This window comes from Zonotrichia albicollis, chromosome 10, assembly GCF_047830755.1.
Source record: "Zonotrichia albicollis isolate bZonAlb1 chromosome 10, bZonAlb1.hap1, whole genome shotgun sequence".
NCBI lineage: Eukaryota > Metazoa > Chordata > Aves > Passeriformes > Passerellidae > Zonotrichia > Zonotrichia albicollis.
In genome coordinates this window covers 27,762,807-27,775,127 of record NC_133828.1, presented here as the reverse complement: position 1 = coordinate 27,775,127, position 12,321 = coordinate 27,762,807, and the positions used below count along the sequence as shown (strand labels likewise).

The 12,321-nt window shown below is 39.3% G+C and overlaps 1 protein-coding gene across 2 annotated transcripts in view; it reads left to right on the top strand.

The window, feature by feature from the left end:
• Positions 1 to 12,321, top strand: part of CERS6 (ceramide synthase 6) — a 90,341-nt gene that overhangs the window by 37,883 nt on the left and 40,137 nt on the right. For both annotated transcript variants that reach the window (XM_074548542.1, XM_005484026.4), the window contains exon 4: positions 7,594 to 7,651. In XM_074548542.1, the coding sequence (XP_074404643.1) occupies positions 7,594 to 7,651 (58 nt within the window). The remainder of the gene's footprint in view (positions 1 to 7,593; positions 7,652 to 12,321) is intronic.

The following is a 12,321-nucleotide window of genomic DNA, read 5'->3' as shown; positions in this document are numbered from 1 at the left end:
CTGCTCAAAGAGAACGATGTGAGACAGTATTGGTTGCCTTGAGTTACATAATACATGGTAATTTGTAGCTTGAGTCCCTGGACACACAAATGAGTGAATGGCTGGCAAGTTGTCCTAATTTTAAAGTTGTGAGAGCACAGTGCAGCCATGTCAGCAATTTTAATTCTTCTCTAGCACTTGTTCTCTGATAAATCTATATTAGCCATCTTCTGTGTACCTCCTCTCCAGCCCTCAGCTTGCCCAGCACTCACACTTCCAAAGGCAGACTCTGGGCAATGAAGCCCAGCTGCCACAGCGGGGTTTGCTCTGGGTTTCTGCCTTCAGCTTTGCCTCTTGGCACATCTGTCCTTTTAGGCTGGGCCTCAGGAGTTCTCACTGCCCTAACATGGTGTTAGGGGGAAGTTACAACATTGGTTAAGTGTCAGGAGTTGCCAGCCCTCTTTCCCTGCGATTCTGCTGGAGCAGACAGGCAAAGATGTCCATGCCATGTCCTCAATAATATGCTCACTGTGTTTTAAGACTTTAGTGCTTTAAGCGCTTATTATTTTGCGTCTTGTGAAATTCCCTCTTCCCTCAAGTTGAATTACTTAAAACTCTGAATTCCCTGCCCTTACTGCCTTCTGTGACACAGTTTTTAACACAATTAATTAATTTAAATTAACTCATGTGCTCATCCTGCAAAGACACCATCACTTAACATTATCATTGTACATTAAGCAAGGTTATAATTAACTAGGTTTCCATTCTCTTGTGGGTTGTATGGGCTCACCCTTGTCTTATATTATGGAAATTAAATAATTCCTCCGTAAGTTCTAGTTAATGTGAACACAAATCCAAAATTACAGTCACAATATAACAATTTAAGAACAACTAAAGGAAAACTGAAAAGACTGAAGTAGCTACTGTTTTCTTGTGTTCTATGCACCTTAAACTGTCTAATTCTTCATTGTGGCAGAACAAGCTGCCACCTTCAGTCAGCCTCAGCTTTAAATGAAGTTGGCAAACTGGAGACAAGTGCCTTGAAACACTGAAGAGTTAAGTGGCAGTAAGATATTATTTTATACACAGCAATGAATGAATTTTATTTCATGCACTGCAAATCCTTACTTCTCTCTTCTCCCTTGTATTTATGTTGTTGCACAGTTTTATTTCATATTTGATTGCCTTTCATTTTATAGATCCATGGACTATGCCTCTTCACAGAGACACAGAGTTAAGAGGAAAATTAGCAATGTTAAACATTGTTTAACATTTTTCACTTGCATATAACTAGGCATATAACTACACTGTTTTCTGTGTTAGTAGGCTGTCTGCCAATGGCAAGGGGCTTGCAGTGGCCTGTAGCTGAATTTATGTAGTGGTGGTGGTCTCTGTGAGAACATGTACATGATGCTGATGGAAATGAGAAACTTGCTAGTTTGTCTGATGTTTTTTGGGATAATGGTAGGCAATGTAGCTATAGGCACATGGTAACCAATGTTTGATACAGCTGCTATCTTCTGCTTTGGTGTCTCGCCATAGACTGATCTCTGCCTGGGTAGTCAGAGGCTGTGTGGTTGCTGTGCACAGCCTGGGATGTGCTGCATGGATCCAGCACAGCCAGCAGCTCCCTCAGGGAAATGGGGAAGCAGCACTGGCACCCAGCCTGCCTCCACACAGGCCATACCACTACAGGTTCAGCATCTGCTTCAGCAGGGCAAAAACCACTCTGGGGCACACTTATTAATGCTACAGCAGAGTCACATTGAGCATGGGAGCAAAAGAAAACAGGTAATGCGAGTTGGTCTAAGAAGGTGGTTACCTGACACAAAGGTGCCTTATGCATACCAATGTTGGCCATCGAGGCTGGACAACATCATCAGGTGAAATTCAAATGCAGTCTGGAAGATTCAAGTTTTCATTCCTCTAGAGCTGTAAAGGAGTGGGACAGTGAGCAGCTGTTGTGCCTGCAGCCAGGTGAGTTGTGAGATCACTGTGAGATTGGAGAGGAGAGGTCCCTGTTAGAAAGGCTTTGCATTGGTTTCTCGTCAGCTGTTTGCATTGAGCATCACTGATGAGAGAACAGGTCTCCTGGTCAGACCACAGGGATGGTGCGTGGCAGCAACCTCTGGTTTTTCTGTGTGTGCTTCCCATGAGCTTTCCAGATAATATCTCTTTGTAGGGCAGGATTTGGCAAGGATCATAGGTCTCTGAGGTCTTATTTTATGTAGCCCTCAAAGTACTCAGAAGAGAACAGTTGCATAATCATTGAACAGAAAGTATGTAACCTAGAATGAGTTACCAAAACACCTTTTGTATTATACATATTTTCTGGCCTAATTATAAAAACACACTTTATTATTTATAAAACTGCATTACTTCAAAATTTATTACTGTGTTTCCTTTCCTCTTTTCTGCACTACTAAATTTTGCTCTTAAGACTTTCAGAGCTGCATTTTGAGCGTACAGATTTAGGACAGGACTGGTCTCAAGTGGCTCTGTAATACTAAATATTAAATAACTGATTCAAACTGCAACCAAGAGGAAAATCAGATGACAGTCAAGTCTTAATCCAGAAGATTGAAGAGGAGAGCAATACAGTGTTGTCAATTTATCATGCCTGATATTTTGCACATCTTAGTGAGTTGTGCATAACTGCCTTCTTCCTCATAAAACATCTGCTTAACCACAGTGCAGGAACTATTTACCATTTGCATGGTCCAGGCTGACTCCATGCCAAAAGAGGCAAGAAGATTTTATTAATTCATTTATTTACCTATGTATTATTTTTAATTAACATTTTTTATATCTGCTTGCATCTGTCAGGCTTTGTGGAGATGCAGCAAATTATCTTTAAAGAAATCTGGGAAGGCAGGAAATTGGAACAGTGGCGCTTCTTCCATCAACCATGCAGTCATACTTGCAGCTTTGTATTAGAATAGGTATCAGGATTGAAGATAAGTAAAGATTTAGTGGAGTCTACTGTTTGACCTCCTATGTATTGGATGGATTAAGCATTATTTTTCAGTGCTCTGTCTTGTATTTTTACATAATTTGTTGCCTAAAAAATAGTGTCTTTAGGGAAATTTTTTGTTGGTTTAGGGAGAAGGGTTACTGTTTGTTGTGTTTAGTTTTGGTTTTAACTTAAAGTTGGAGTAATAGGTAGGTGGACAATGTCACAAATATTGAGGAGTTGATCCAGAGGTTCAGAGTCCATTTTTTTAGGATGATCCTCTAAATATTTGTCTTTAGAGGTAGTCATCTAGAAGGAATGTAAACCTCTGGCTATGTCAGAAGCAACATTAATTGGATTAAGTCTTCTTGAGTGAAGTTGAAGGCTGTCATACTCTAGTTGGGAGAGCAGAAAAATGCAATTTGAGGATAAAACAGACTGCTTTAAGTAACAGTGGGCATGTGTGGAACTTAGTGGTGCTTCTCATTTAAAAGAAATAAACACTGAATACTGCTTAAGCTCAGCCTCAGAAATGCTGCTTTGAGCACTCTCACAGTGAATAAAATTTTCACAACCAAAGGAAACCATTGCAGCAAAACGTAGTTTTCAGCCCCAGCTAATGATTCCATAGCCCTGCTACATGTTTGTGCAGCTCATTCAGATTGTGGGGATTGAAATGGGAGAACAAGCTGTATAATGGTACTTCAAGCCTTCTCATCTCCAGAACCAAGACCTGCAACTGTGGAGATTGCATGAAGCTCAGTTTGACTTTCAGTCCAAAGCCTGAGCACAGAGGTGTGTCAGCCACTGCCAGAAGGTGAGCAGGGGATGATGGAGAACAGCAAATCTTATGTTTTACTGCAATCTCACATTCACACATGGAAGTGTATTTCCATGGAAAAACTTTAGGCATCTGCATTTTCTCTGAAAATAGTTTTCAGAGCCAAAGAGCCAGTTTCTTCAACTGCAGACAATGTGGTGAGCTTATGACTAGTTGCTAAATAACAATGAGGTATTTTTAAGGTTAACTGTTTTGAAGTGTGGCATTCTTACATTGCTGTTTGTGGCTCTGTCTGTAGCAAACCAGCGGCAAAGGCATCTCTGTAAATAACAGCTACAACTCTGCAAGAATAATGGGTTTTATGTTTTTAACATCCTGTATTTACTATGTTTGGTGTTTTGTTGTCAGCAGTTGGATAGCTTTGGATCCTTGCTGAGCGGCAGGCACTGGTTTGGCACCAGAGCCATAAGCACTGTGCACTGCGAGCTGGGTGCCGCAGAGTTCTGCAGCAGCACCAGTGTGCACAGCCTGGCCACTCAGTCTTCCTGCAAAAAAAATGGAAAAAAGGGAAAACTCCAGGAGCAGAGAGGCCTTGTGCCTCTTCACCCTTCCCCTAGGGAGAAGTGTCCATTTTTCTTAGGGAGGCTCCCATGCTGAGCTCACTCAGCCCAGACATGTGCTCTGCAAAAAGTATGGAGTCGGGGAGTGGGGGAGTGCTTTGTTTGACCACTGATTGAACTTTTTTTCTTTTTTTTTTTTTTGTTAGCCAAAGTTTAATTTCATATTTCAGAGCAAAAATTCAGAGGAAAATTTAAAGGACAAAATTTCATTGGTGTGATGAAGGGAACCTGACAAGACATAAGCTTGAAATTGGTGAAGTGCTTGCTCAAGTGGGCACTTTAAATAGTTTTTGCTGAATTGAGTATACCATGGGGTATATCAGGTTAGTTAGTGGAGGCTCTCCAACTTTTCCATCTTTTTAGATGATGTTCTGTGTCATGCTGAAGCATCTTTAAAATTTCATTAGCAGCTCAAAGTTAAAGGGGTTGAGACTGCTGTGGACTGGGAATGCATTCAAATGTAGAACAGGAGCAGTCAGATCTGCTTGTGCACCTTTGAGGACTCTGCAGCGTTCTTTTTAAGACTACATTAGAAAATAATTTATTTTTCTGTTATGGCAGAGTCACTCTTCAGCTTGACTTTTTTGCTGCAGTGTGTCACATTCATGTTTGAAGCACTGGCCTGGTAAGCAACAGCACAACCTGAAGAATTTGCTGGAAGGTCCATAAGTCCATTTGATCTCCCTTATTCAGATGCAAGCCTGGTTCAGTTTGGAAGTCTTATAGTGGAGGACTAAAGTGAACCTCATAAACGTTATTGTGAGCAGACAGATCAGGTCTTTCAGAGCTCTTGTGCCTTGAGTGCTTTCATCTAGGTTTGCTGGATTCAAACTAACTTCAGCCTTTCAAGCAGCACACTTTGTGTGTAAATGGGTAATTCAGATTTTGTCTCTATACAACTGAGCAAAGCAATGTTTGAAGTCTGAGGGACAGAGTAAATTCTCACATAACAGGGAAGCTTCAGCTGTTTTCATCTTTCGGTTAAGCATGAATTGATGTGGCAGTGGCCCATGATGGAGTGCTTTACCTTGTGGCCTCCTCTGTATGTCTTTAATAGGGCAGAGAATATTGCTGGGGGAAAAGGGGAACAAGAGATATTTTAGTATGCATCTTGCCTTGCTTTTCCTGTTCTCTTGGGCTCTGCTGCTGCTGCCTTAGAAGAAGTTGCTTTGTCTGCTGAAGACAACCAGCTGTGACCAAACAACAACAGTATCCAGTGACATGTGGACACTCAGCATGAGCTGCTGATGCTTAAACAGGATATTAGAAAGTGTCCTAGGAGGCACCTAGGACATCTTCCCTTTCTTGGGTTCTGTAACTATTCAGACTGTCTTTGGCTAGAGGCACTTTCCAACATTAGATTTGGGACTGTTACCTAGGACAAGTTTGAGACAGCGCTTCATCAACCACCACTTTGTAAATTCAGTTAGAATAAAACTCAATAACCACACACTAAGAAGGGTGTCCTTCTCTTCCATGATGTCCTGTGCAGACAGAAAAAACATTTTGCCCAAGTTCTCAAATGCAGAGATGTTTTTGACACTGGGCTAAACTGTGAATAGCTGTGATTACAGGTCATAACATTTTCCCTTTATTTGCATTTCCTCATCAGTGGGCTTCAGTGAGACCCACATAGAGGCATAAAGAAATATGTACTGTAGATTGAAATCCATCATTCATATTAGAGTACTTGTTGCAAGAGAATTGGTTGGAGAGTTCACCTTTGGAGGGATCTTGCTTGGACATATCTGCAGTGTATGAAAGGTATTTCTCACATACATTCTGTCCAAGTACTCTATGTTCACAGTGTCTTCCAAGTGCCAGTGTGAAAACAGTGTGCCATGTTAGTACAGTGCCCAAACCCTTGAAGGGTTTGCTGTTTCTCTCATATCAGTTTAATAAATCTATTTCTTCCATGCTATGGGACTACAGTGTAAAATAGAGATTCTTTTCAGCTGAAGTATAGCACTTTAAATCTCATTGATGTTCTTACACTCTCCTCAGATTGGCAGAGGGTTATTTATGTATGACACAACTGTCTTTCTAAATACTTGTAAAAGTAGTTTTGAAGATAAAGGTATGGATTAACCTTTAACATAGGAACATTTTCAGTTTTGTAATAATTCCAGTAATGTTTGAAAGCACTCCAGTGCCAATTAACTGGAAGCTAATAGTTTTGCCAGTGCAGAGAAAGTTGTAAGTGCTGTAAAATGTGTCACTGAAGATGATTCATGTTGCAGCATTGCTTCACACTAAGGTAGCTAAATCTCATCCTGCTATAAACATTATGATTATTACTTCTCTGGTGTTTATATTAAGCATGTTTGTGTAGTCAGTCCAACCCTTGGGGAAAAAAAACAAACGAGGAATTCTTCTAAGAATTTATACTGCACAAGGTTATGATTTTATTTCCTTAGACTTCCAGTAGTTCTTTCATAAATGAGTAATGGGTCCAAGAGATAGGCAGTTGCTCTCTCTGTCTTCTTTTCTTGAAGACTGGAGAAAGACAGAGGTGAGGATGATTTTGTATTAAATCTCCTGGTGTTTTCTCTTATTTTCCATGGAATCCTGTTCTTAACTTCTAGTTTGCCTCTATCTGAAAAGAAAAACCAGAAGCTCTGCAATTATTCTGAGTACATTTGGGAAAATGTAGATAATTTTTATCAAGGGATGCATGGGAAGTGGATGTAAATTATGGATATGTATCTGTATCCAGCATATCAATCTGTCCTAAATGCACTCCCTAAAACCACATGTGGAGTGCTGCAATCTGCCAAGTGAATTTCCAGCTCATTGAATGAATGACACTTTTCATTTCTAAAGAGTCTATTTGACATGCAGTACTCCCAAGTCACCTGTTGAAGTCTTAATAAAATTTCTTATTATCTTTTTCCTGGTGTCTAACAAGAGATGAACTTTCCTGCAACAGATGGGTAAATTGTCCTCTCTCCTCCAATGTCCTGCTAGTTTTCATTAAACTTTTAAAAACTTAATATCCTCGAAAATGTGTGAGGATTTTCTTCCCCTGTTTAGATAAAATTAGCAAGTATTTTCAGAGAGCTAATGAGAGGCCAGGAAAAGAGGCAAATGAGCACAATGCTTGATAACAGAAGTTGTAGAAAACCAGACCAAAATTCTCTTTCAACTTCTGTTAATTTAACCAGGGTGTGGTGGTTTGGTGGTGAAATAAGAAGTCATGTGTTGAACTGTAAAATATGTAAACCTGGTATCCTAGAGTTAATCTCTTGTGCCTTTTGCAGGTGGAGATTTACATTTTACCTTTATATATTTACCTATGGAGTACGGTTCCTGAAAAAGGTAGGCACTTATATTATTATGCTTTCATAACATGTCACAGACTTGAAGTCTTGTACAGGTACATTATAAAGCTCAGGAATAAAGTCAGTGTTCACAAGGAGAGAAAATTAAAATTTAATTTGCATTCATAAAATGCTTTGCTACTAGCATTGGTAAGGATCATAAGTTCTTATCAATATTTAATGGGGTTTTAAAAGAAAAAAAGGCATAGCAACATGCCTAGTTCACTTGATTACTTTTCATTATAGGTATTAAACTGGCAGTAAGTCTTACCAAAGTATTAATCTCAATTTCACCATCATGCTTGCTTAAATGCCTCTGACAGAGGTTACTTTTTATTAACAAACAAATTGCATTAGTTTTAGAAAAAAATACCTTTTTTGCCTATTCTTTTTCTAATGTACTGTGGAAGGAGGTTTCTGTGGAGTTTCCCATCTGTGGTGTGTTTCACCTGATTTTAAAAAGGGAAAGAAAGCTTCTAAGCACTCTGACATAGGTCTGTTAACCCTACAGTAGAGAGTAATATGGATTTGTGGTGCAAACTGTTTTTACAGTGTGACTAGTTCTCAGAACTTCTGTGCAAGTTGGGCCATATTTCTGTAATTCTAGGAGGTGAAATTAGGGGAATGGTGCACTCAATATGTTCATGTAATCTTTGTTTTGGTCAAAAATTTGACACAAGCATATGTACCCTGAATGTCTCTGGGTGAGAGACAGATTCTGTATCCTGAATGTGCTTTGTAAGTAAAAGAGGTTTAATGTTCTTTTTTTGTCTGTAGTTCTTGAGGCTGTCTCAGGTGCAAGACAGCTTGGTGTGAGCTGGAGTGATGATGTGCCTGTGCAGGGAGGGCACACCAGAGCTATTGAGCAGTACTCAGCCCCAGGGGAAGTGTGGCCCAGGGCAGCATCAGTTGCATTCTCCCTCTGTCTCCTTGAACACTTCCCTGTTGTGTGTACTTCATCCATTAACACGCTGTATGGTCACTTGATCCATAGCACTGTGTGTTTCAGAACGTGCCGTGCAGTGGGATGCTAATGTACTGAGGGGGTGAAAAAGGTCATAATCAGGATTTGAACTCACTTGTGTAATTTCTAATACTTTATGAGGAGAGGGAATCAGTGTAATTGTAGGTTGAGTGTTCAAGTTGTCCACCTTCTATGTCAAATACTATTTTCCAGAGCAGATTTGATAATGAGTGTTCTTCTGTGTGAGGAAATGGACCAAGATACCAACTTTGAAAGAGAAGATGATACTTTCTTTGTTACTAGCTGCCAGCTCCAGTCTTTACTGTTTTTAGATCAGGTTTAAATTATTTGTGACTGCAGAGTGGGTGAGTGGCCCACAAAATCATTTAATGGGAAGCGTTTACCTTTCCATCAAATCCTCATTGCCCCCATTCTTGGTAAAATGGCAAATGCTAGATGTGGCCATCCCCACCTTAGTTTTCAGACTTCTGAATGAGATGTTTCAGCACTGAAGGACTAAAGCTAGCACACACTACAGCATTCTTTGTGTATTTATAAATCACTAATATTGGAAGCATAAAAGATAAGTAACCAATTATATTTCCACTTTGATCATGTATATGCAAATTCTTTCCTTTCTGAATGAAACTGAGATTTTTCAGCTCTACCATTTGTTTCATTTGCATGTCTACAAAACACTTCTTTGCAGAGTACCACACCAATAGTCATGTCAACAAAACATTAAGTTCCAGTGAGTGCCAGTGGCATTAAACTGGCTGCTTTGCTTATCATTAACACAGGAACGAGATAATGTTTTTGTTTTCCTCAGTAATATTTGTAGTTAAATAAATGGTGGCTTTGCTCATTAAGAATTAATGGTCTGACTGTGCTCCAATTAAATGGAAAAAATATCATTATCTTTGGTGATAAAGAAACAGAGCAAAGAGTTCAGGATTTGCTTGTTTCTTGCTTGCTCACCCTTGGTGCTAAGCAGTGCCTGTATAGTGCTGTAAAATGGAAAAACAAGCATGTGGAAGCAAAGCTTCCAGGTGACATATATAGACTTTTCACATTTAATTTCCTTTCTTTAATTGCCCATGAGAATTACAAACTCACAGAAGAGGATTAATTTTCTGTGAGTCTTCTGAAGTCTGTACTGAGACTTTGAAACCTGAAGTTGCACGTAGGTATTCTACTGGGAAAAGAATCATCAGCCTGGATAAACAAATCTTGCTATTTTTCAAATTCAGTGTTGAAGTAAGGCAGATGATACAAGTATGCTGTGGCTGTATTTAAAAAATGCTGGGTGCAACAAGCTTCTGTGGGTATGCAGCTGATGGAGTGTCCTTCCTAATGAATCATCCCCTACAGGAGGACTGAGAACTGTCTGGTGGGTAGTTACAATTTCTAGCTTGCAAAAGAACAGGGAAAGCCATGTTGAAGTGTAAATTTGACTCCAAAAGGCCACTCAAGGGACATAAATGTATGGAAGGCAAATAAAAAATAGCAGGGTAGTAGGAAGGAAAAGAACCCAACAGGTAGAGCTCCACTTCTTCTATTACAAAATTTCCCCTTTCTTGAAACTGTAGGATGTTCAAATGAAGAAACTGAAGTGCTTATCCTCATGTGTGCACTAACCACGGAGCCAGTGAGCTTCTGTGTCACAGCAGGACATGTTCTGGTAGTGGCCCACAGTTTCTGAGTGCGCATTGAGAGAAACTGGCTTCATGCTGGTTTGTGAGAGACAATTCTGTTGCTCAGTTGAGTTGACGGATTCTTTGCCTCTTTTTGAAACAAAATAGCAGCAGCGATACATGCACATGCTACAGCCCAGAGAGAGTACGTAGAATTTGTAAATGCCATTTCAGATTGCTTGTACTCCAGAATTTTAGAGCCTAAAGTCAGACCACCTTCATAGGAAATACATGAAAAGAACTTGTCAATAAAGTGGCGGCTGGTTATTGACATTGTTTCTGTATTACAGTTCACCTACTATTCAGATTGTTAACTTTAGATGAAGAAAATAATGGCTGTTATGCACAGCCACTTCATAAAATTAAATTGGTATATCAAAAAATATACTGGTACTCTAGACAGTTTTCAGTCTTCGTAGCAGTAGGACAGACTTGATTTTGTCATAAAATTTCCTCAGCTATTGGAAAGCTATTTGCAGAACACATTGCATGTTATATCATTTGGAGCAGAAAAAACGACCTGCATCAGAATATTCAATATTTCATTTATTGTTTCCATCTTTTGTTGCCCTACCTGCTGCATCTACTTTTTCATGAAAACAATGCTGCTGCATATTTTGTGGAACAGAACAATAAAAGAAATGCAGCATCTTGGAAAAATGCATACCACTGTTTGGATTATGTCTGATTGTCTGATTCATAGAATAAGACTCCTTAAAGCAGGTTGGTTTTTTTCTGGTTTTAGCGCTGAAATACCAAAGCGTGAGTTTGGAAAATATTTGCCACCTTGGTTTAAATCAGAGCTGACTCTAGCAAACACCACTGTGGCAAAAGCTGGGAGGGAGGGAGTTTACCTCCAGAGCTCTTGGTATCTCTTTCAATCTTGAATCAATTCAGCAGGCCTTCTGCTGGGCACATTTTGTGCTCTAGTCTGCATCTGCTGTGATGCTTCCTTCCCACATTCTTCCTGAAAGGTTGTTCTATTATCTGTTACTGGAGCCTTGTCATTCCTTTTGTTCAGAGAGCTTATTTGCCCAATGCTGGATAAATATTCTCATTTAAATGAAGAATGCCAGAGGCCACTGTGGAGCCCTTTTAACACAATGCTGATATTTGATATTTTACTGTGCTATTAGCAGAGGGATAATGTGATACATAGGCCACTAAGGGAGGAAGTGAAGCCCGCATTTGGTAGACTGTGCTTGCTTTAAAATTGATTTGGATTCTCTGGAGGGTTTCATTCCTTTCTTATTTTTTACTCATAAAACCAATTGTTGAGTTTCTGTAAGTCATGAAATTTTTTAAGCTAAAATAATTTTGGATGTTAAAATTGAATTATAACCTTTTTCCTTTGTGTGAAAGCAGGGCTGAACATTAGGTGATAAATAAAACAAATTCTAATTCACTGAGTGAGCAAAAAGTATACCTGTGCTCTGGAGTCTTTTGAAGAATGCCATTGTGAGAAAGAGGAAATACCATATTACATTTTAAAATAAGCATCACAAGTGGAAAAGGTTTCCAGGAAGACCATAGTTAGATGCTATCTCATGGAAAAGGAATTTGTTTCAGATTTATCTTCAGAAAGGCATAAAAATTGTTGAGGGCATTTAGGAGAGATTATAGAGTGTTTTAGATGCCTGAGATCTAAATCATGAGTCATGCTGTGAGAAAGATCAAAGCTACTGAAGAAACTTAGTTTTAAATGACTGCAGCACCTCAGTGTACATCAACAAGGAGAATGAATGCATTTTGGACAATGAGGCTTTGTAAGAGAAGGCGAGTCAGCATAGGAAGTAATTCACTGTGTAAGCTGTTGGAAGTTAAGATAATAACTGCATCAGGCTAAAGAGGACAAAGCTAGGCAAGCTGGCAGAGTTTATTTCTGACTGAAAGGAAACTGAAAGTTTTGAAAGAAAAAGCAAAAGGAGAATATCAATGGTATCCTAATTCAATAATAGGATGACAACAGGACTTTCAAATGTATACAACAGGGACAAATTTTACATAATC